General features: G+C 47.2%; 2 protein-coding genes across 3 annotated transcripts; one reads left to right on the top strand and one right to left on the bottom strand.

Annotated features, from left to right (window-relative positions):
- Nucleotides 1–363: 363 nt before the first annotated feature.
- On the bottom strand, nucleotides 364–8,864 carry LOC102146897 (zinc finger and SCAN domain-containing protein 5C). 2 transcript variants are annotated; one of them, XM_045379624.3, is made up of 5 exons: nucleotides 8,815–8,864; nucleotides 5,504–6,014; nucleotides 4,469–4,672; nucleotides 3,533–3,683; nucleotides 364–3,268 (listed from the first exon to the last, which is right to left on the bottom strand). In XM_045379624.3, exons 2-5 carry the CDS (start codon nucleotides 5,885–5,887, stop codon nucleotides 2,517–2,519), a joined length of 1,491 nt encoding a protein of 496 aa, XP_045235559.2. In that variant the 5' UTR covers nucleotides 5,888–6,014; nucleotides 8,815–8,864; the 3' UTR covers nucleotides 364–2,516. The 2 variants fall into 2 exon arrangements, with proteins under 2 accessions (XP_045235559.2, XP_005590501.3); XM_005590444.4 differs by lacking the exon at nucleotides 8,815–8,864 and having other exon boundaries at nucleotides 2,364–3,265; nucleotides 5,504–5,899.
- An 8,610-nt stretch (nucleotides 8,865–17,474) lies between these two features.
- ZSCAN5B (zinc finger and SCAN domain containing 5B) lies at nucleotides 17,475–21,289 on the top strand. Its single transcript, XM_045379622.3, has 4 exons — nucleotides 17,475–17,985; nucleotides 18,919–19,122; nucleotides 20,010–20,157; nucleotides 20,419–21,289. The coding sequence occupies exons 1-4, from the start codon at nucleotides 17,602–17,604 to the stop codon at nucleotides 21,159–21,161; spliced, it is 1,479 nt and encodes a 492-aa protein (XP_045235557.2). The 5' UTR covers nucleotides 17,475–17,601; the 3' UTR covers nucleotides 21,162–21,289.
- The last annotated feature ends 476 nt before the right edge of the window (nucleotides 21,290–21,765 follow it).

The following is a 21,765-nucleotide window of genomic DNA, read 5'->3' as shown; positions in this document are numbered from 1 at the left end:
CCTGGGTGAGGCAGGATAGGTAGTCAAGAAGGTGACCGTGTCCTCCAAACACAGCGCCGGCGGGGACCGTACAGCCAACACAATAAGCCCCAGCCTTCACTTTCTAATTGAATTCATTCACACAAAGCCATCTGCAAAAGAGAGTTTCCCTGTAGAGAGCATGAGCATTTTGATTTTACCTGTTCACAAACCGACCCTTTGCTCATTACAGTAGTAAAAATACACCCCTGGATGGAGACTTAAGATCCTAAAGAGACATGTGCACAGCTACGCCCCCCTGTGTGCCCAGAGGACCACCCAGAACAAGCTTACTAGTAATGTAGCAGGACACGCCGCAGACAAAACTCCTCAGACACCGGATTAAAGAAGGAAGAGCTTTTTTATTTGGCTAGGAGCATCGGCAGACTCGCGTCTTAAGAGCCAAGCTCCCGGAAAAAGAAATTCTTGGCCTTTTTAAAGACTTACAACTCTAAGGGGTCCACGTGAAAGGGTTGTGACAAATCGAGCGAGCGTGGGAAACGTGACTGGGGGCTACATGCATCAGCTAACAGAACAGAAAGTTTTACAATGCTTTTTTCATACAGTGTCTGGAATTTACAGATAACACAAGTAGTTTAGGTCAAGGGTTGATGTAATAATTATTATTACTTTTTTTTAACTCCTAGAGCCGGGTGGCAGTGCCAAGGTTGTCTGGCTATTTATCTTACTTTTGTTTCTTTATAACTTTTTGTTCTCTCTCTTTCCCCCTGTCTTGTGAACTAGGCAAGGTGGGGGGAGGAGGACGGCAGTAGGGGTAGTGGTCTCCTTCCTTAGTAACACTTCCCACCCCCTTGTGTGTGATCATCCGAGACTCCCATAAAGAGGAGTCTCCCTTGAGCAGGTGTTTGCTGTCTCATCCTCAGGAGCAGCCAGCCCTGAATCCTTGCTCCCAGCATGTCCTGTCTATTCCGCACTTAACTTTCAAAATACCCTATTTCCTTTGCAATCAGTTGCTCTATGCTGCATCTCTTTGCTGTGTGTCTCTTGATGAAATTCCTTTAAATTAAGATGACAAGAACCAAAGTCTTAAAAAAGTAGCCTTTAATAAATGAATCCAGCCCCACCCCCAGCCTACTAAATCAGAAGCTCTGAGTTTGGGGCCCACCCATCTCTGGATCAACAAAGCCTTCAGGATATGGTACTATCACTAAGACCAACTGGTCCCCAGAGACTCCCAATGCCTCTGTAGTCCAAGAGTCAAATCAGGAATTTAGAGATTGCCAAATTTAGACCAAAAAATACACAATCCAGGCCAGCAACATAAATAGGCACAGCAGAGAAGATTCGAGGGGCAGTGAAAATAGTCCCCATGATACTCCAATGGTGGATACTCATGAGGCCTTTGTCCAAACCCACAGGATGTACGACACACAGAGCGAGCCCTAATGGACACCATGGACTCTGGGTGCTGGTGATGTGTCTGGGCAGGCTCACTGATGGAACAGATGCACCGCTCTGCTGGGGCTGCTGGGCGGGGAGAGGCTGTGCTGTGTGGGGAGGGAGTCTAGGGGAACTCTGTGCTGTCCACTGAATTTCCCTGTGAACCTAAAACAGCTCTGAAAAAGAAAGTCTAGAGCCAGGTGTGGTGGCTCACACCACACCAGCCTGGGCAACAAAAAATCCCATCACTACAAAAAAATTTCAAAAAATTTGAATATCATAATTATAATAAAGTCTAATAAAAACTATACAGGGCACAGCAGCTCATGCCTGTAATGCCAGCATTTAAGGAGGCCAAGGCAGGTGGATCACCTGTACTCAGGAGTTCAAGACCACCCTGGGCAACAAGGCAAATCTTCATCTCCACAAAAAACACGAAAATTAGCTGAAGTGGTGGTATGATCCTGCAGTCCCAGCTACTTGGGAGGCTTAGACGGGAGGATTGCTTGAGCCTGGAAGGTCACGGCTGCAGTGGGCGATGATCCTGCTACTGCAATCCAGCCTGGTTGAGAGAGGGAGACCCCATCTCAAAAAAAAAAGAATAGGGGAAAAAAAAAAAAGAAAACTGTTTAGGATACCCAATAAAAGCTGAGTTTGAGAAGAATAACGAATAATTTAGAACATGGTGATACTAAAAAAAATGTTTTATCTGAAACCCACATTTTCCCAGGCATATTGTGTATTTCATCTGGACACCCTCCTTGGACAATTGTACTTTACAGCAAAACAGTGGGTAACAGCATGTCACTCAGGAGACTCCGTTTTTTGTTACAAAATATTGAAAACTAATAAGATGTTTGTGTATTGAAAGAACAGCAACACAAACCAAAATAAGCCTATAACAATAGACATAATAAAACAAAAACCAGAATTCACTGGGGAGGAAAAAAAATTAAACAAACATCCTGGGAATTCCTGTCTAGGGCACCCCTGTGTGTGCCAGGCGCCCTTCGTGTGTCAGATGTCATCTGATAACATCGGTGAGAAGTCATCATTCACATTTTCTTGGTGCAGAAGATGCAGACCCGATGACGAGGTCACTGTGAAGTGGTTTCCGGATGTGTTTTCTGGTGGCGTCTCAAGGTTGCAGGCCGACCGAAGGCTCTTGAACACTTGGGACATATGTAAGGTCTCTCTCCGGAGTGGGTGCGCTGGTGCTCCTTCAGATTCGCCTTGTAGGTGAAAACTTTCTTGCAGTCTTTACATTCGAAGGGCTTCTCCCCTGTGTGGCTTCTCCTGTGACACTTCAGGTAGGACTTCTGGGTGAACTGCTTCCAGCAGATGTCACACGCGTAGGGCCTCTCGCCGGTGTGGGTTCGCTGGTGAAATTCGAGGCCTATGCGCTGCCTGAAACGCTTCCCACAGAGATTACATTGAAAGGGTCTCTCTCCGGTGTGTGATTTCTTGTGGGTGGCTAGCTTGCTGTGATATTTAAACCTCTTACTGCACACCTCACATGCAAAGGGCAGCAGTTCCTTAACTCCTTGGCCATCGGGGTGAATGATCAGGCCCGCAGGGTCCAGGGAATGAACTGGATTGATCTCAGCTTGTCCCAGGGATTCTCTGTTGCCCACAGGTGTGGCTCCTCCTTGAGGCTCTTCTTGGGAAATGGAGGTGGCATCTGGTTTGCTTCTTTTGGGGCCTCTGAGATTCGGAGCCTCTCCTCTGTTCCTGCTGTGAGTCGAAGCTTCTCTCTCCAAAACGCAGGCAAAAGGTGTATCGGCATCCACATTTTCCACAGAGGCTCTTTTTGGGGATTCCTTCTCCTCCTTTGCTCTCACCAGATCTGCTGGAAGAAGGGATTCCACACACAACAGTTAATAAAGCGCATTTTCAATACACCAAACTCATTGCAACCAAACACTGACCTTGTGTGAAAACTTCCCCTCAAGTTCAAGCTTAAGACATTGGACCGTAGGTCTCTGGAGAGTGGGGGGTGGAGAGGCTTTGGCAGCTGAGTGCCCACTCCCCAGACATGATAATGCTGGGACCCCACTCCTGCACGCCAGAAGAGAGGGGCTATCTCCACACAGGTCTAAGTCTTCATACTTACTAGGACCATTTGGAAGCTGAGGCTCTGGGGATGTAAGTCCTGGTTTCTCCTCCCTGTCTTCCTCCAGGTCCTTCTTCAAGGTCGGCTTGGGGCTCAGAGCCTTTGGGTCACCTTTCATGACGTTAGTCTCTGGAAGCAGGAAGTCCTCTTCCTGACAATGAAAAACCAAGAGCAATGACTCCATGTCTAAACTGGGGGAAGTTTAGGCATCTCTGCCTTTTCCTGATTGAATGCACCAACATTCAAAACCACCACACCAATGATACAGGTGTGGTGGTTTTCACCCTTTGGTTCTCTGAGCATATTTCTTCCTGCCCTGCCAACGTCTCCCTGCCCCTGAGGCTGGAAGGAACATGACTCTAGGTGGAGACCCCTCAGCCCTGGCACCACTGGCACTGGGGCTGCATCACCCTCCTGGAGGGGGCGCTCCTGTGCAGAGCAGAGACCCCGCCTCCACCCTCTAGATGCTACTAACACCCCATCACCCCCGAGAATGCCAAACAAAAGTGTCTCCAGACATGGTCATATGTCCGGAAAGGCAACATCACCAGTTGAGAAACATTCCTCAAATTAAGAAATTGACAATCTGTAGAAAGTGGGTTCCTTGCTGAATTATTACATGAAATGTCTTTGAGGTAACTGGCTATGGGGAAGGGATCTTCATTCATCTGTGCCAACTGCCTCCCTCACTTCACTGAGATCATTTCTTACCCCCCCCCACCCTAAATGCTAAAAGCTCTCATGGTGGAGGGAAAAGTAGATGAGGTTTCCCTCTCTGAGATGGCTCAGGAATGAATGTCTGGGGATGTACCATGTCCATGGGGAATGGTTCTAATCTTGTCCTGTGCCAAATCTGTCAATCAGTCCAGCAGCCACACGACTTCCTCCCATTCCTTCTCTCACCTCCACCCAGACATCAAGGCCTCACACACTCACCTGCCTCCTGGACCGTGCAGGGACCCTGGGCAGGATCTGCAGCTCTCGGTGGGCCTGGCCTTCCCATGGACGCATCTGGTTCACAGAGGAGGCCTGCTGGCTGGACACGTCTCTCGGATCATCCCAGACACTGGCGGGGCCTTCAGCCATCTTGACATCTGAGTCCTGAATGAGATATTCCTTGCCGAACAAGTTGACTACAAACTGTAGAGGGAAAAAAGACAATCAGACTCACCATGAGAACCTGAAAGTAGCTCTCATATTCCCTGGGTCCTGCCATAATGCTCACACTTGACTGTAATTAATGTTCAAATCTGCCTTCCCGATGCAGAGTCAGCTCTGTGGATACAGCAATCCTGTCTGAATTTTTTCCTCTCTAGACTCCAGCACATGCCTGCACCTGGAATTTTCTAGATAAGTACACAAATATGGGTCCTTTAGATGAAAGAGTCTAAACCAAAGAGAAGACAGGGAGAAATATTCTGGGTGAATCCAACCCAATTGGCTGATGGCAGCTCACCTTGTGTTAGAACTTAGGGGCTCATATGGGGACCTGGAGGCAGATCCCTGGATCTCTGATACCAACCACTTTCCCTGCCTCAGGATGGGACTTCTGGGCCCCCCTTCAGTTCACTCTAATGCCTCCTCCCCTACATTCCATCAGGTATTGTATTTTACCAACGTCTTTCTTTCATGTTGGCCTCACAGTGTGTGGGTCCCTGCATCCCCTCTGTCTGTCCATCGCCTACACCAGGAATTGGCCATCTCAGCACACCTGACATTTGAATATGGATGATTATTTGTCAGGGGGGTTGTCCTGAGCTTTGGAGAATGCTTAGCAGCATCTCCTGTCCTCCCCGTTGTGACAACCAAAAACTGTCCCCAGACACTGCCATGTGCCCCTGACGGGCAAACTCTCCTCTACTTGGAAGCCCCGACCTAGAGCAGCCCCTCGGGTCCTCTCCAGTCCAGGTGCACCGTGCAGCCCCCATCCCAGCTCCCCTTCCCTGAGCCAATCAGGAGGGTCCCACTCACCCATTTCTTGGGTCTTCTGTGGTTTCGTAGCAGGTCCTCCAGGTCTTTGCAGCTCTGCACGTCGTTCACCTTGACTAAGACCTGGAGCTCCTGGGGCATGGAGATCATGAACTGCTCCATCACCAGCATGTCCAGGATCTGCTCTTTGGTGTGGAGGTCGGGCCTCAGCCACAGATGGCACAGCTCAGTGAGTTTCCTCAGAGCCTGGATGGGGTCCGACTCCTCCGGGCAGGTGAACATCCTGAAGTTCACGTGAGAAATCTCAGGGTCCACGTCGTGATTTCCAAGTTGAGTTCCCAGGGATGCCATAGACCATGGAGTCTCTGACCTAGGTCTGTTGCAGGGTTCTCTCAGACCCCATGAGGATGTGCAATTTGCAGCCATATCTAGAGGAGAATATTTCAATCAGCCTCTGGGAAAGCTCTTCCAGTAGCTGGTGTCTAATTGCGACCTATCTACACAGATCGCCCCTGGTTTTTCTCAGTAACAGATTCACTGTTCCTTCAGAAGTCTGCAGGGAAAAAAAGCGTGAGCTCTATTAGTTGAAGTTTCTACTCTACCCACCCCTCCCTTCCAAATCCCTCATCCCAATCCCAGACCCCATTTCCTCTCTAGCATTGGACTCAGCACCATGGAAATGAATCCACTCTGTTCTTCTTCCAGTGTCTACACCTGACTACATGTTCTGGAGTAAAACCTGAATGCTCCCCTGGATCTGATCTCTAGGGGATCATTGTGCAAAGGCTGAATTGGTTTTCCTGCCCATCGAACAACATTGTTTTTGACTGTAAATCAAATAGGACAGTAATGTGAAGCGCCTAAAATCTGATGCAACAATCATGTCAATTATTTATGTTTTCTTATCAAGATAAGATCCAAGGCAAATCCTTAGTCATAATTATGCAATAAGACAAATAAAAATAGTTACAATGTAAGATTGTCCCCCAACAAACCTTCTTAACCCCAGAATTATTCGCTCCAGAGAAGGGACAGCACTAAAGAATCCTATGAGGATTAAGCACCTACACAGATATTTTGCTTTTTGGTAAAATGCACATTCATAAATTTCCTCATATTTATCTTCTCCAGGTGCACAATTTCATGGGACTAAGACATGCACCATGCTGTGCAACCATCACCACTGACTAGTTCCAGAATTATCTCATCGCCCCAAAAGGAACCCCATCCCCATCAGTGATCACCCCCTGCCCACCCACCCCAGCCCCTGGAAATCACTAATCTACCTTCTCTCTCTAAGGGTTTCTCTATTCTTTGGCTCATCCCAGAACACAGATTTAAAGTCTAGTGCTCCTTGATATTTTAAAGAAGTGGGTTCATACAATAATAAGGTTTTTCAAAGTTAATTGCTAAACCTAGCTTTATCAGGCAGGAGCCACTGGGTGATACTCTCCAGGCATCAATTATTGTCCAAGTTCAACAGCTATGAGAACGCAGCCCTGCTGTCCTAGATACAGGCAGGGGGAGCAACCCGAAGGTCTGCAGAGAGGATAAAAAACTGCCAGGGGGGTCTCAGGAAAAGTCACTGGTAGCCTGGAGGACGAATACCCTACACTTCTTGGAAGGAATCTGAGCAAGTGCAGAACAGAGAGACAGGGAGACAATCAGCAGAGTGGGGGGACTACCCAGAGGAGGAGGCAATATTTACACACCACACATCTCACAAGAGGCTCCTGTGCAAAACATTAGCAACTCAAATGACTCCAAAGCGAGAAAACACATAACCCACTAGAAGGAGGGCAAGGCGCCTGTGTGGACATCTCTGATGAAGACATGTGAATGGCCAGCAGGTCCAGGAAAAGGCGTTCATCATCACTCATCTTCGGGGACATGCAAATCCAAACCACAAGGCACCCCTCACACCTGCTAGAGTGGCTGTTCCCAAAAAGACACATGGAACGAGTGTTGGTGAGGATTTGGGGGAAAGGGATCCTCTGCGCCCTGTGTTGGGATGTAAATTAGAGCAGCTGATATGGGAGACAGTATAGAAGCTCCTCAGAAAATGAAAAGTGCAACAACTGCATGCTCCGGCAATCCTGCTCCTGGGCATGTACACAGAGGAAAGGGAATCAGGATGTGGGCTCCAAAACAGTGAAACTCTGGAGGGATGGAGGGAGGGAAGGTTGAAAAACTACCCACTGGTTGCTGGCCTCACGTCCTGCGTGACGGGATGAGTCATACCCCAAACCTCAGCATCACTCAATATACTTATGTAACCAATCTGCACAGGTACACCCCAAATTTAAAATAAAACTTGAAATTACAAAATAATTTTAAAAATAAAAGAAGTAAATAACATAAACAATAATTTAAAACCCAGTGGACTCAGGCGGAGCGCGGTGGCTCACGCCTGTAATCCCAGCACTTTAGGAGACCGAGGCAGGCGGATCACTTGAGGTCAGGAGTTCAAGACCAGCCTGACCAACATAGAGAAACCCCATCTCTACTAAAAATATAAAATTAGCCGGGTGTGGTGGCACATGCCTGTATTCCCAACTACTCGGGAGACTGAGGCAGGAGAATCGCTTCAACCCAGGAAGCAGTGGTTGCAGTAAGCAGAGATCAAGCCATTGCACTCCAGCCTGGGCAACAAGAGCAAAACTCTGTCTCCCAAAACAAACAAACAAACAAAAACCCAGTGGACTCATAGTAGCAGTGAGTAGAATGGTGGTTAACAGGGCCGGGTTGGGGGTCGGGGAGATATAGGTCTAAGGGTATGAATTTGAGTTGAAGAAAGCAATTCAAGAGAGCAATTGTTCAACACGGTGACTTCAGTCCATAACAATGTATTGTATAATTGGAAATCGCTAAAAGAGTAGATGAAAAGGCAGCTGGAAATTCTGGAATTAAAAGTGATTTTGCCAAGGGGCACCTGCTGCTGCTCAGGAGGATCACTCGAGCCCAGGAGTTTGAAAACCGCCTGGGCAACACAGTGAAAGCCTGTCTCTAAAAACAGACTTTGTATTCCTAGAAACCACTTTGTTCCTAGAAACCACTTGGTATTCGCTGTCAGTTCCTAGAAACCACTTTGTACTCGCTGTCAGTTCATTTCCCGTTAAAACAAGCAATGGGACACGGGAAAAAATAAAGGCAGGTACGCAGGTTAATATTCAATTCTGGGAGTATATAGCAAGGTGTCTGGGCAAATGCCTGGGAAAATGAACCCAAATCTTTCTGAAACCAAGGCCCCAACCCAAATCTTTCTGAAACCAACCCCCCAACCCAAGTCTTTCTGAAACCAACCCCCGCAGGCCAACTCCAAAACCCCACAGACATCCCCACTGGGCACTTACCTCTGTCCCAGCTTCTGCCTCCAACCTCCTCTCTTCTGGGATGTACCCTCCAACTGGTCTGTCTGGAGCTGAACTGTGTCTATTTATAGAGAACCCGCGGGACTCCGGGCCTCTCTTCCAGTCCCCTGGGCCCCCACATGATTGGGTTAGGGCCATAGAATCCTTTGAAGGGGATCAGCATTGATTACATTTCTCATTGAAACCCCACCCACAGGAAATTAATGTATTAAAATGCCTACCGTGCAAATAACATAGGTTTTCCCGCTCTACTGAATTACAGTTCATATTTCTGAAATATTTGGAGGCTTCAGGGACTATAGATCTGCAAGTTTTCACCACTTTTGGGTCCCCTCAGGGCATAGACAGTGATATCCTAATGAGTAAAGGACGTGTTAAGAGTGGGTTGAATAATATCAAGCCAGTGATTTGCTCTAGTTTGAGGAAAGCTTTCACTTGTGAATGTCAAGATATTGAAGAAAAAGGACAGTCATTGTTGATACGTAATGAATCGTAGTGATAAGTTTTTACTTTTCAAAATCTGGGAATTGACATGGGAAAACTGCTTGAACTAGGCTAAATCACTGCTTTGATATCAGCCAACCTACCCTTAGGTAAAAACAGTGGGAACCAGAGAAAGGCACATGGTCCCCTCTCTGCATTCACTTTAGGATGGTAGGAGCTGGTTTATGGACACACAGAGGGCTCCCTAATTCTCAACCCCCTCAGTGAGGCCTCTCGAGCAAGAAAAGCCTTAATGGTGGGTGTGAATTTTACTGTGTGGATCATGGAGTCCATGTGGAATGACAATTAAGTACACTTTATACTGATTCTGGTTTCAATCCTTGGGAAATCTTAAGCTGCTGAATTCCGGAAACTTCAAACTCCCTGTGACTAGCACCAGGGAATTATTACCTTCCTGATGTGTTGTTTTGAAGATGAAATAAGATTATCTTGGCCGGACGTGGGGGCTTATGCCTGTAATCCCAGCACTTTGGGATGCCGCGGCGGGCAGATCACAAGGTCAGGAGTTCGAGACCAGCCTGACCGACATGGAGAAACCCCATCTCTACTAAAAATGCAAAATTAACCAGGCATGATGGCACATGCCTGTAATCCCAGCTACTCGGGAGGCTGAGGCAGGAGAATCACTTGAACCCGGGAGGCAGAGGTTACGGTGAGCCGAGATCGCACCATTGCACTACAGCCTGAGCAACAAGAGTGAAACTCCGTCTCAAAAGCAAATAAATAAATAAATAAATCAACAAAACAAAACAAAACAAAAAAAGATTATGTCAGTAAAGTGCCCAATACAAGGTCATTTTGCCAAAAAGTTCTGACACTTATTTCCTGATGAATTTTCTCATACTTTGTGATTTTTCCTTGTTAATAATTTTTTTTTCCTTGTTAATAATTGAGGCGTTGATAGTGAGTCAGAGTTCAGAATGGAGTTCTTAAGTGGAATGAACTACAATCTGCCTAAAACTACCATCTACCTACCCAATTCCCTCCAATCCTCTCTTCTTGAAACATGTCATGTTCCCATGAAGAATGTGTTTGGCATTTTGGTAAGGATTGTGATGGATCTGTAGATCTCTATTAATACTGTGGTCATTTTCACAATATGAATTCTTCCGATTTACAAACATGGAATATCTTTCCATTTTTGTGCCCTCTTCATTTCCTCTCATCAATATTTTATAGTTTTTCTGGTAGCGGTCTCCTACCTCTGTGGGTGAATTTGTTTATTTATTTACTTATTTTTAGAGCCAAGCTCTCACTGTGTCACCTTGGCTGGGTGCAATGGAAAACTCAGAGCTCACTGCAGCCTCGAACTCCTGAACTCAAGAGATCTTCCTGCTCCAGCCTCCTGAGTATCTGCAGTTACAGGCAAGCACCACCATACTTGGTTAATTAACAAAGATTTTTTGTAAAGATGGGGGTATCGCTATGTTGCCCAGGCTGCTCTCCAATTCCTGGTCTCTATCCATCCTTGGGGACTAAGGTCACCATGCTGATGTTTACATATCCCTATACATAGTGTAATTATCACTACAGTAAAGCTGATTAATGTATTCATCAACTTACACAGTGACTATTTTCTTTTCATTATTTATTTATTTCCTTAATTCCTGGGTCAAGCAATCCTCTTGCCAGAGGTTGCAGTGAGCCAAGATTGCTCCACTGCACTCCAGCCTGGGCAACGGAATGAGACTCCATCTCAAAGAAAAAAAAAAAAAAAGCTATCAAAAGAAAGCCAGATGTGGCTTATGTCTGTAGTCTTACCTGCTAGGGAGGCAGAAGCAGGATTGCTTGAGCCCAATACTTTAGAAATAAATACATAAATGATAAAAAGGAAAGAACATGGTATCTATGTGAGATGATGGAGATGTTAACTAACTTGGTCCTGGCGACTGCATCACAATGTATACCTGTTTCCAAACTTCAGCGTGGTGACCTTCGTTAATAGTAATGTGTTGGGAAAATCTAAGCCAGAGCAAGGAACAAACTGCATCCAATTCGGAAGGAGGAAGTCGAATTGTCTCTCTTTGCCAACAACATGATGTCATCTATAAAAACCCCTGAAACCTCGAGCAGTAAAACTCTTAGAATTGATAAACCAGTTCAGTAAAGTGGCTAGATACTAAGTCCATATGCAAAAATAAGTAGTGTTTTTATACACCAACAACGAACTAGTGGCAAAAAGAAAATCAAGAAAGCAATCTCATTTACAAGAGCAAAAGACACCCCAAAAACCTGGAAATAAATTTAACCAAAGAGGTGAACGATTTCCACAAGGAAAACTATTAAACGCTAATGAAAAATATTAAAGCGGACCCCAGAAAATGGGAAGACATGTTCATGGGGTGGAAGAATCAATATTGTGAAAAAGACCATAGTATTAATAGACATCTACAGATTCGATGCGATCCCTACCAAAATACAAACAATGTTCTTCACAGAAACACACCGTGAGTTTCCGGAGGGGAGGATTCGGGGGAATTGCATAGGCAGATGGTGGTTTAGGCAGCTCCCAGTGAATTCCAGTGAAAAATTCCATTCTTAACTCTAACTCATTGTCAACACCTCAGTGGTTAAGAAGGAAAAATATCATAAAGTATGAGAAAATGCACCAGAAAACAATTGTTACAACTGTTTGGCAAAATGACCTTGTATTGAGCACTTTACTGACCCAGTCTCATTGCATCTTCGAAACAAATCAGGAAGGTTCTATTCACAAGAAGTTTGAAGTTCCCAGAGTTAAGCGGCTTAAGATTTTCCAAGGATTTAATCCAGAATCAGTGTAAAATTGACAGCCCTCCATTTTATCCTAAAGGTTAGATGAGGTTTCCTCTGAAATTAAAATGAATGAGTCACTACTTGAATGGATTAGTGTCATCCAATTGATGGTGCGAACTTCCCAAATTGTAATCTAATCCTGCCTAGCATTTACTTATCATTCCACATTAACTCCATGATCCACACAGTACAATTCACACCCACCGTTAAGGCTTTTCGTGTTTGAGAGCCCTAACTGAGGGGGCTGAGAACTAGGGAACCCTAGTTCTTTTTTTTTTTTTTTTTTTGAGACGGAGTCTCGCTCTGTCGCCCAGGCTGGAGTGCAGTGGCCGGATCTCAGCTCACTGCAAGCTCCGCCTCCCGGGTTCACGCCATTCTCCTGCCTCAGCCTCCCGAGTAGCTGGAACTACAGGCGCCCGCCACCTCGCCCGGCTAGTTTTTTTTTTTTTGTATTTTTTTTTTTTAGTAGAGACGGGGTTTCACCGTGTTAGCCAGGATGGTTTCGATCTCCTGACCTCGTGATCCGCCCGTCTCGGCCTCCCAAAGTGCTGGGATTACAGGCTTGAACCACCGCGCCCGGCCGAGTGTCCACTATTTTCAATGTCTTGCAATTCACATGTGAAAGCTTCTCTCAAATGAGATTAAAAATGAGATTAAATCACTGGTTTGATATTAATCAACCAACTCTATTTTGAATTTTTCTTTCTTTTTTCTTTTTTTTTTTTTTTTTTCCTATTTTGTTTCAATAAGCTAATTCCACCAGCTCTTAACATGTTCTTTACTTGTTAGGATATTACTGTCTGTGGCATGAGGTGACCCAAAGTGGTTAACACGTGCGGATCTGTATTTTCTGAGGCCTCCAAATACCTCAGCAATATGACAGCTCAGTAGAGCGGGAAAACTCTGTGTTCTTTGCACAGTAGGCATGTTTAATACATTAATTTCCTGTGGGCGGGGTTTCAGTGGCAAATGTAATCAACGCCGCTTACGTACAATGGACTCTGTGGCCCTAAACCAATCATGGGGCAGCGCAGGGAACCGGAAACGGGGCCTCAGTCCCTCTGCTTCTGCATAAATAGACGCAGTTCAGCTCCAGGCCAGTTGGAGAGCGCATCCCAGAGCGAGGAGGTTGGCGGCGGAAGCCGGGAAGGAGGTAAGTGTCCAGCGGGCATATGTCTGTGGGGTTTAGGAGCTGGCGTGCGCGGGGGTTGGTTTCAGAAAGTTTGGGTGTATTTTCTCATGCATTTGTTCGGAGACTTTGTGAAGGCAGCGGATGTCCTTTGCACCCCATGGTTAACTCTGACTCGTTATGCAATGCTTCTGTAAACTGGGAATAATTCTAACTTTCTCGGTCGGGCGCGGTGGCGCATGCCTGTAATCCCAGCTACTCCGGAGGCCGAGGTTGGCACATCACGAGGTCAGGAGTTCAAGACCAGCCTGACCAACATGGTGAAACCCCGACCCTACTAAAAATAAAAAAATTAGCCGGACGTGGTGGCGGGCGCCTGTAATCCCCGCTACTCAGGAGGTTGAGTCGGGAGAATCGTTTGAACCCAGGAGGCAGAGGTTGCAGCGAGCCGAGGTCGTGCCGTTGCCTGGTCAACAAAGCAAAACTCTGTCTCAAAAAAAAAAAGTAAAAGCAAGTAATAATATTAACTTTCTCATCATGGTTAGGTTGTGTTTCATTTTTCAGAAACGGGGTCTCGTTCATAGCCCAGGCTGGTCTGGAACTCCCAGGCTCAAGCTATCTGCCCTCCTCGGCCTCCAGCTAGCTGGGACTGCAGGAGCACACCACCACGCTGCCCGAGTGCATTTTTTATTGACTGTAGAGACATGGTCTCACTACTTTGCCCAGGCTGGTCTCGAACTCCTCGGCTCCAGCAATCTGCCCGCCTCAGCCTCAATCTCCGCCTCCTGAGCAGGGGCGCTTAGGGAACCTGGTGGGAAAACCTCTTTAATTCCCAGAATTTCAGGCTGCCTTTTCTCTCTCGTAGCTGTCTGCTTTTTAATAATGTATCAATTTACTTAATAAATAAAACGAGATGGCCTCTAGGTGTGTCTCCCAGGCTGGAGCACAGGGGCACAATCACGGTTCACTGCTGGGCTCAGGTGATCCTGCCACCTCCGCCTCCCAGAGCGCTGGGGTGACAGGCGTGAGCCACCGCACCAGGCCTAATTTACTTTCAAATTGAGAAATACAAATCTATAATTGTGTATATGTCTGGTGCACAGCAAAGGGTGTTAAGGTGTGTATGCATTGTGCAATGGCTAAATCGAGCAAACTGCCATAAGCTCTACCTCACCGTCTTACCATTTTTGGATAACTCTTGAAATCAACTTCCTTAGCAATTTCCAAGTATACTGTACATTGCTGTGAACTATAGTCACCATGCTGTGCAGTAGACCTATTTAACGTTATTTTCATTATTTTATTTTTTTTAAAAAGCTGTAATGGCCGGGAGCAGTGGCTCACACCTGTAATCCCAGCACTTTGGGAGACTGAGGCATGGGGATCACTTGAGGTCAGGAGTTTGAAACCAGCCTGGCCAACATGGCGAGACCCCGTCTCTACTAAAAATACAAAAATTAGCCGACAGTGGTGGCTCACGCCTGTAATCCGAGCTACTCGGGAGGCTGAGGCAGGAGAATCGCTTAAACCCCAGAGGCAGAGGTGGCAGTGAGCCCAGATCAGCCACTGCACTCCAGCCTGGGGGATAGAGCAAGACTCTGTCTCAAATAAATAAATAAAATGAAATAAAGATAAAAATAATTTTAAGTAGGCCAGGTGTAGTGCTTCACACTTGTAATCCCAGAACTTTGGGAAGCAGAGGCAGGAGGATCATTTGGACCCTAGAGGTCAAGGCTGCAGCAAGCCAGGATTGTACCACTGCACTCCAGCCTGGGCGACAGAGTTTAAAAACCCCGACCCTACTAAAGGTAGTAGTTTAAAAACAAAAATAGATAACTTTAAAAAAATCCACTTTTATTTTAGGTTCGGTGGGTACCTGTGTGCAGATTCGTTACATGAGTATATTGAGTGATGCTGAGGTTTTGGGGATCACTGAATCCGTCGCCCAGGATATGAGGATAGCACCCAATAGGTAGTCTTCCACCTTCGTGCCGTCTATCACTCCAGAGTTTCAGTGTTTTGGATCCACGTCCTGATTTCCTTTCCTCTGTGTACATGCCTAGAAGTGTAATTGCCGGATCATGCAGTTGTTGTACTTTTAGTTTTCTGAGGAGCTTCTATACTGTCTCCCATATCGGCTGCACTGATTTACATCCCAGCACAGGGCGCAGAGGATCCCTTTCCTCCGAATCCTCACCCGTTCCATGTGTCTTTGGGAACAGCCCCTCTAGCAGGTGTGAGGGGTGCCTTGTGGTTTGGATTTGCATGTCCCTGATGATGAGTGATGATGAGCACGTTTTCCTAGAACTACTGGCCATTCACATGTCTTCATCTGAGACGTCCACACAGGCTTCTTGCCCTCCTTCTAGTGGGTTATGTGTTTTCTCGCTTTGGAGTCATTTGAGTTGTTTATATTTTGCATCGGAGCCTCTTGTGAGATGTGTGGCTTGTAAATATTGTCTCCTCCTCTGCCGATTGTCTCCCCCTCTCTGCCGATTGTCTCCCTGGCTGTCTGTCTGTTCTGCACTTGCTCAGAGTCCTTACAGGAGGCGTGGGTTTTCCATCCTCCGGGCTTCCAGTGAGCTTTCCCGAGACCCTCCTGCCAGTTTTTTCTCCTCTCTGCAGACCTTCGGGTTACTTCCCCCACCTGTGGCTAGGACAGCAGGGCTGCGTTCTCATAGCTGTTGAACTTGGATGATAATTGATACCTGGAGAGTATCACTCAGTGGCTCCTGCCTTTTGAAGCTACATTTAGAACCAAATTTAAAAAGAAAAAAAAAAAAAAAGTCGGGCTGTGCGCGGTGGAACACGCCTGTAATCCCAGCACTTTAGGAGGACAAGGCGTGGGAATCACCTGAGGTCAGGCATTTGAGACCAGCCTGTTCAACATGGCGAAACCCTGTCTCTACTAAAAATAAGAAAATTAGCTGGGCGGGGCCTGTAATCCCAGCTACTTGGGAGGCTGAAGAAGGAGAACCACAGGAACCCGCAGAGGTTGCAGTAAACTGAGATGGCACCACTGCCCTCCAGCCAGGGCAGCAGAGTGAAACTCTGTCCAAAAAACATAAATAAAAGAATAAAAATTTTAAAAAAATCTAGGCCAGCTGCAGTGCAGTCAAACCTGTAATCCCCGAATTTTGGGAGGCCGAGGCCGGTGGATCGCTTGAGCCCAGAGTTTGAGACCAGCCTGGGCAACATGGCGAAACCATATTTTATCACAAAAAATAACCTATAAAAATTAGCCGGGCGTGGTGATGCGCTTGTAGTCCCAGCTACTCGGGAGGCTGATGTGGGAGCATCACTGGAGCCAAGGAGGTTGAGGCTGAGGGAACCATGGCTGCGAATTTCCTTCTAGCCTGGATGACAGAGCAAGACCCTGTCTCAAACAGAAAAAAGAAAAAATCTTTCTATGGTACGATCCCACTACCTGGAAATTTCATAAGACTTTAATCCATTTTATGGAATGAGATAAGGAGTAGAAAACTCCTACAGACAATAAACAGATTAGCGATGGCCAGGGGCTGGGGTGGGTGGGGCAGGAGGTAATTATTGATGAGGATGGCATTTCCTTTTGGGGTGATGCAATAATTCTGGAATTAGAAAGTGGTGATGGTTGCACAAAATAGTGCGTGTTCTTAAGTAAAAGTGATGAATTTTATAAATGTGTGTTTTACCAAAACAACAACATATCTTTGCAGGAGCTTAATTCTCATAGGATTTTTTACTGCCACCTCTTTCCTGCAGCAAATAAATATCCTGGGGTTATTTGTAGAATAATAGAAAAATGTGCTGGGGACAATCGTAGGTTGTAACTATTAATATTTTTCTCTAGCTTTTTGCGTAATTATGACTAAGGGCTTTGCCTTGGATCTTGTCTTGACGGGAAAACATAAAGAACCGATGTTATTGTTACATCAGATTCTAGCAGCTTCACGTACATATCCGATTTAATTTACAATCAAGAACAATGCTGTTCCAGTTGAAAGGAAAACCAGTTCCACCTCTGCATAATGATTCCCTAGAGATCAGAATCCAGGGGAGCATTCAGATTTTACCCCAGAACATGTAGTCAGGTGTAGACACTGGAAGAATAGAGTGGATTCATTTCCACAGTGCTGAGTCCGATGCCAATGGACAAGTGGGGTCCGGGATTGGGATGAGGGATTTGGAAGGGAGGGATAGGTAGAGTAGAAAGTTAAAATGGTCGGGCTCATATGTTTTTTTTTCCCTGCAGACTTCTGAACAAACCGTGAATCTATTACTGAGAAAAACCAGGGGCAGCCTGTGTAGCTAGGTCTCAAGTAGATACCGGCTACTGGAAGAGCTTGTTCAGAGGCGGATTGAAATATTCTCCAGTAGATATGGCTGCAAATCGCACACCCTCATGGGGTCAGAGAGAACCCTGCAACAGACCTAGGTCAGAGACTCCATGGTCTATGGTATCCCCGGGAACACAACTTAGAAATCACCACAGGAACCCTGAGACTTGGCACCTGAACTTCAGGATGTTCAGCTGCCCGGAGGAGTCGGACCCCATCCAGGCTCTGAGGAAACTCACTGAGCTGTGCCATCTGTGGCTGAGGCCCGACCTCCACACCAAAGAGCAGATCCTGGACATGCTGGTGATGGAGCAGTTCATGATCTCCATGCCCCAGGAGCTCCAGGTCTTAGTCAAGGTGAACGACGTGCAGAGCTGCAAAGACCTGGAGGACCTGCTGCGAAATCACAGAAGACCCAAGAAATGGGTGAGTGGGACCCTCCTGATTGGTGCAGGGAAGGGGAGCTGGGATGGGGGCCAAAGAGTTCTCCAGTCTCAAATATCAGCACAGTTAATATTGCAAATCCCTGGTCTAGGAGATGGACAGGCAGAGGGAATACAGGGACCCACACACTGTGTGAGGCCAACATGAGAGAAAGATATTGGTAAAATATTACACCTGATGGAATGTAGGGAAGGAGGCATTAGAGTGAACTGAAGGGGGGCCCAGAAGTCCCATCCTGAGGCAGGGAAAGTGGTTGGTATCAGAGATGCAGGGATCTGTCTCCAGGTCCCCAAATGAGCCCCTAAGTTCTAACACAAGGTGAGCTGCCATTGGCCACTTGAGTTGCATTCACCCAGAATATTTCTCCTTGTCTTCTCTTTGGTTTAGAGACCCTTTCATCCAAAGGACTCATATTTATGTACTTATCTAAAGAGAAAAATATTGAGACAGGATTGCTGTGTCCACAGAGCTGATTCTGCATCAGGAAGGCAGATTTGAACATTTATTAGTCAAGTGTGAGCATTATGGCAGGACCCAGGGAATATAAAAGCTACTTTCTTTTTTTTTTTTTTTTTTGAAATGGAGTCTCGCTCTGTCGCCCAGGCTGGAGTGCAGTGGCACAATCTCAGCTCACTACAACCTCCGCCTCCTGGGTTCACACCATTCTCCTGCCTCAGCCTCCCAAGTAGCTGGGATTATAGGCGCTCGCCACTACCCCCAGCTAATTTTTTGTATTCTTTAGTAGAGACGGGGTTTCACCGTGTTAGCCAGGATGGTCTCGATCTCCTTACCTCATAATCCGCCCACCTCGGCCTCCTGAAGTGGTGGGATTACAGGTGTGAGCTACCGCGCCCGGCCATGAGAGCTACTTTCAAGTTCTCACAGTGAATCTGATTGTCTTTTTTCCCTCTACAGTCTGTGGTCAACTTGCTCGGCAAAGAATATCTTATGCTGGACTCAGATGTCGAGATGGCTGAAGCCCCCGCCAGTGTCAGGGATGATCCGAGAGACGTGTCCAGCCAGCAGGCCTCCTCTGTGAACCGGATGCGTCCATGGGAAGGCCAGGCCCGCCGAAAGCTGCAGATCCTGCCCAGGGTCCCTGCACCGTCCAGGAGGCAGGTGAGTGTGTGAGGCCTTGGTGTCTGGTTGGAGGTGAGAGAAGGAACGGGAGGAAGTCGTGTGGCTGCTGGACTGATTGACAGATTTGGCACAGGACAAGATTAGAACCATTCCCCATGGACATGGTACATCCCCAGACATTCATTCCTGAGCCATCTCAGAGAGGGAAACCTCATCTACTTCTCCCTCAACCATGAGAGCTTTTAGCATTGAGGGTGGGGGGTAAGAAATGATCTCAGTGAAGTGAGGGAGGCAGTTGGCACAGATGAATGAAGATCCCTTCCCCATAGCCAGTTACCTCAAAGACATTTCATGTAATAATTCAGCAAGGAACCCACTTTCTACAGATTGTCAATTTCTTAATTTGAGGAATGTTTCTCAACTGGTGATGTTGCCTTTCCGGACATATGACCATGTCTGGAGACACTTTTGTTTGGCATTCTCGGGGGTGATGGGGTGTTAGTAGCATCTAGAGGGTGGAGGCAGGGTCTCTGCTCTGCACAGGAGCGCCCCCTCCAGGAGGGTGATGCAGCCGCAATGCCAATGGTGCCAGGGCTGAGGGGCCTCCACCTAGAGTCATGTTCCTTCCAGCCTCAGGGGCAGGGAGACGTTGGCACAAAGGGAAGAAATATGCTCAGAGAACCAAAGAGTGAAAACCACCAGGCACAGGAGCTGATTTAGAATATGGAGGGTGCAGATTAGGGACAGACTCAGACATGCAGTGGTGATGTTTACTGGGAGTGAGGGGGTGGTCCACAGGAAGTCTGCACATATTTCCACACCTGTGTCATTAGAAGAGTCGGTGCATCCAATCAGAAGGGGACAGACATGTCCGTGCTTCCCCCAGTTTAGACGTGGAGTCATTGCTCTTGGTTTTCCGTTGTCAGGAGGACTTCCGACTGCCAAAGACTATTGTCATGAAAGGAGGTCCAAAGACTCTGAGACCCAAGCCGACCTTGGAGAAGGGTCTGAACGTAGACAGAAAGGAGAACCCAGGACTTACATCCCCAGAGCCTCAGCTTCCAAACGGTCCCAGTGAGTATGAAGACTTGGACCTGGAAATATTAGCTCCTCGTCCTGGGTATGGGTCTGGGGGCCCAGCATTATCATGTCTGGAGAGTGGGCACTCAGCTGCCAAAGCCTCTCCACCCCCCACTCTCCAGAGACCTACGGTCCAACGTCTTAGTCTTGAGGTTGAGGGGAAGTTGTCAGCCAAGGTCAGTGTTTGGTTGCAATGAGTTTGGTGTATTGAAAATGCGCTTTATTAACTGTTGTGTGTGGAATCCCTTCTTCCAGCAGTGGTGGTGAGAGCAAAGGAGGGGAAGGAACCCCCAAAAAGAGCCTCTGTGGAAAATGTGGATGCCGACACACCTTCTGCCTGCGTTGTGGAGAGAGAAGCTTCGACTCACAGCGGGAACGGTGGAGAGGCTCTGGATCTGAGCAGTTCCAAACCAGACACCACTTCCATTTCCCAGGAAGAGCCTCAGGGAGATGTCACACCTGTGGGCAACAGAGAATCCCCGGGACAAGCTGAGATCAATCCAGTTCATTCCCCGGGCCCTGCGAGCCAAGCCAGTCACCCCAATGGCCAAGAAGCCAAGGCCCTGCCGTCCATTGTGTGTGACGTGTGCAATAAATCGTTTAAGTATTTTTCCCAGCTAAGCATCCACAGGAGATCACACACAGGAGAGAGACCCTTTCAATGCGATCTCTGTTGGAAGCGCTTCTTGCAGCCCTCTGACCTCCGAGTTCACCAGCGAGTCCACACTGGCGAGAGGCCCTACTCGTGTGATGTCTGCCAAAAGCGGTTTGCCCACGAGTCCACCTTACAGGGCCACAAGAGGATCCACACCGGGGAGAGGCCGTTCAAATGCAAATACTGCAGCAAAGTTTTCAGCCACAAGGGGAACCTGAACGTTCACCAGCGCACTCACTCCGGAGAGAAGCCCTACGAATGTCCCAAGTGTCAAAAGACCTTCCGTCAGCTGGGGACGTTCAAGCGTCACCTGAAAACACACCAGGAAACCACCTCCCAGTGATTCCAGAGTCAGGTCCACATCCTGCACCCCAAGAGACAGTGACTGATGATTTTTCTCCAATGTTGCCAGAGGACATATACACATAAAGCACTTGGTAGGAATTGCCCAGATGTTTGAGTAAATATTTATCCTCCCCCATGAGTTTTGTTTTGTGTTTGATTATGTCTCTTGCTTTCTTATAGATTTATCTTAGTGTCTGTTGCTGTTTGTCTCCCAATGAGCACAAGTCTCATCATTTTCCAATATCTTATAAGAAAAAACTGAGCACAGTGGCACGCAAGCGTAATCCCAGCTACTGGGGAGGCTGAGGCAGGAGGATTGCTTGAGTCCAAGGGTTTAAGTCCAGCCTGGGCAACATAGTGAGACTCCACTGCAACTCCACCTCCCGGGTTCAAGTGTTCAAGTTCAAGCAATTCTCCTGCCTTAGCCTCCTGACTAGCTGGGATTACAGGCGCCCATCACCACATCTGGCTAATTTCTATATTTTCAGTAGAGATGGGTTTTCACCATGTTGGCCAGGCTGACCTTGAACCCCTGACCTCAAGAGATCCACCCACCTCAGCCTCCCAAAGTGCTGGCATTACAGGTGTGAGCCACCATGCCC

This window comes from Macaca fascicularis, chromosome 19 (genome assembly GCF_037993035.2).
Source record: "Macaca fascicularis isolate 582-1 chromosome 19, T2T-MFA8v1.1".
In the NCBI taxonomy this organism is placed as follows: Eukaryota; Metazoa; Chordata; class Mammalia; order Primates; family Cercopithecidae; genus Macaca; species Macaca fascicularis.
Note: the sequence above shows the minus strand (reverse complement) of the source record. Positions and strands in the feature narration are given on the sequence as shown.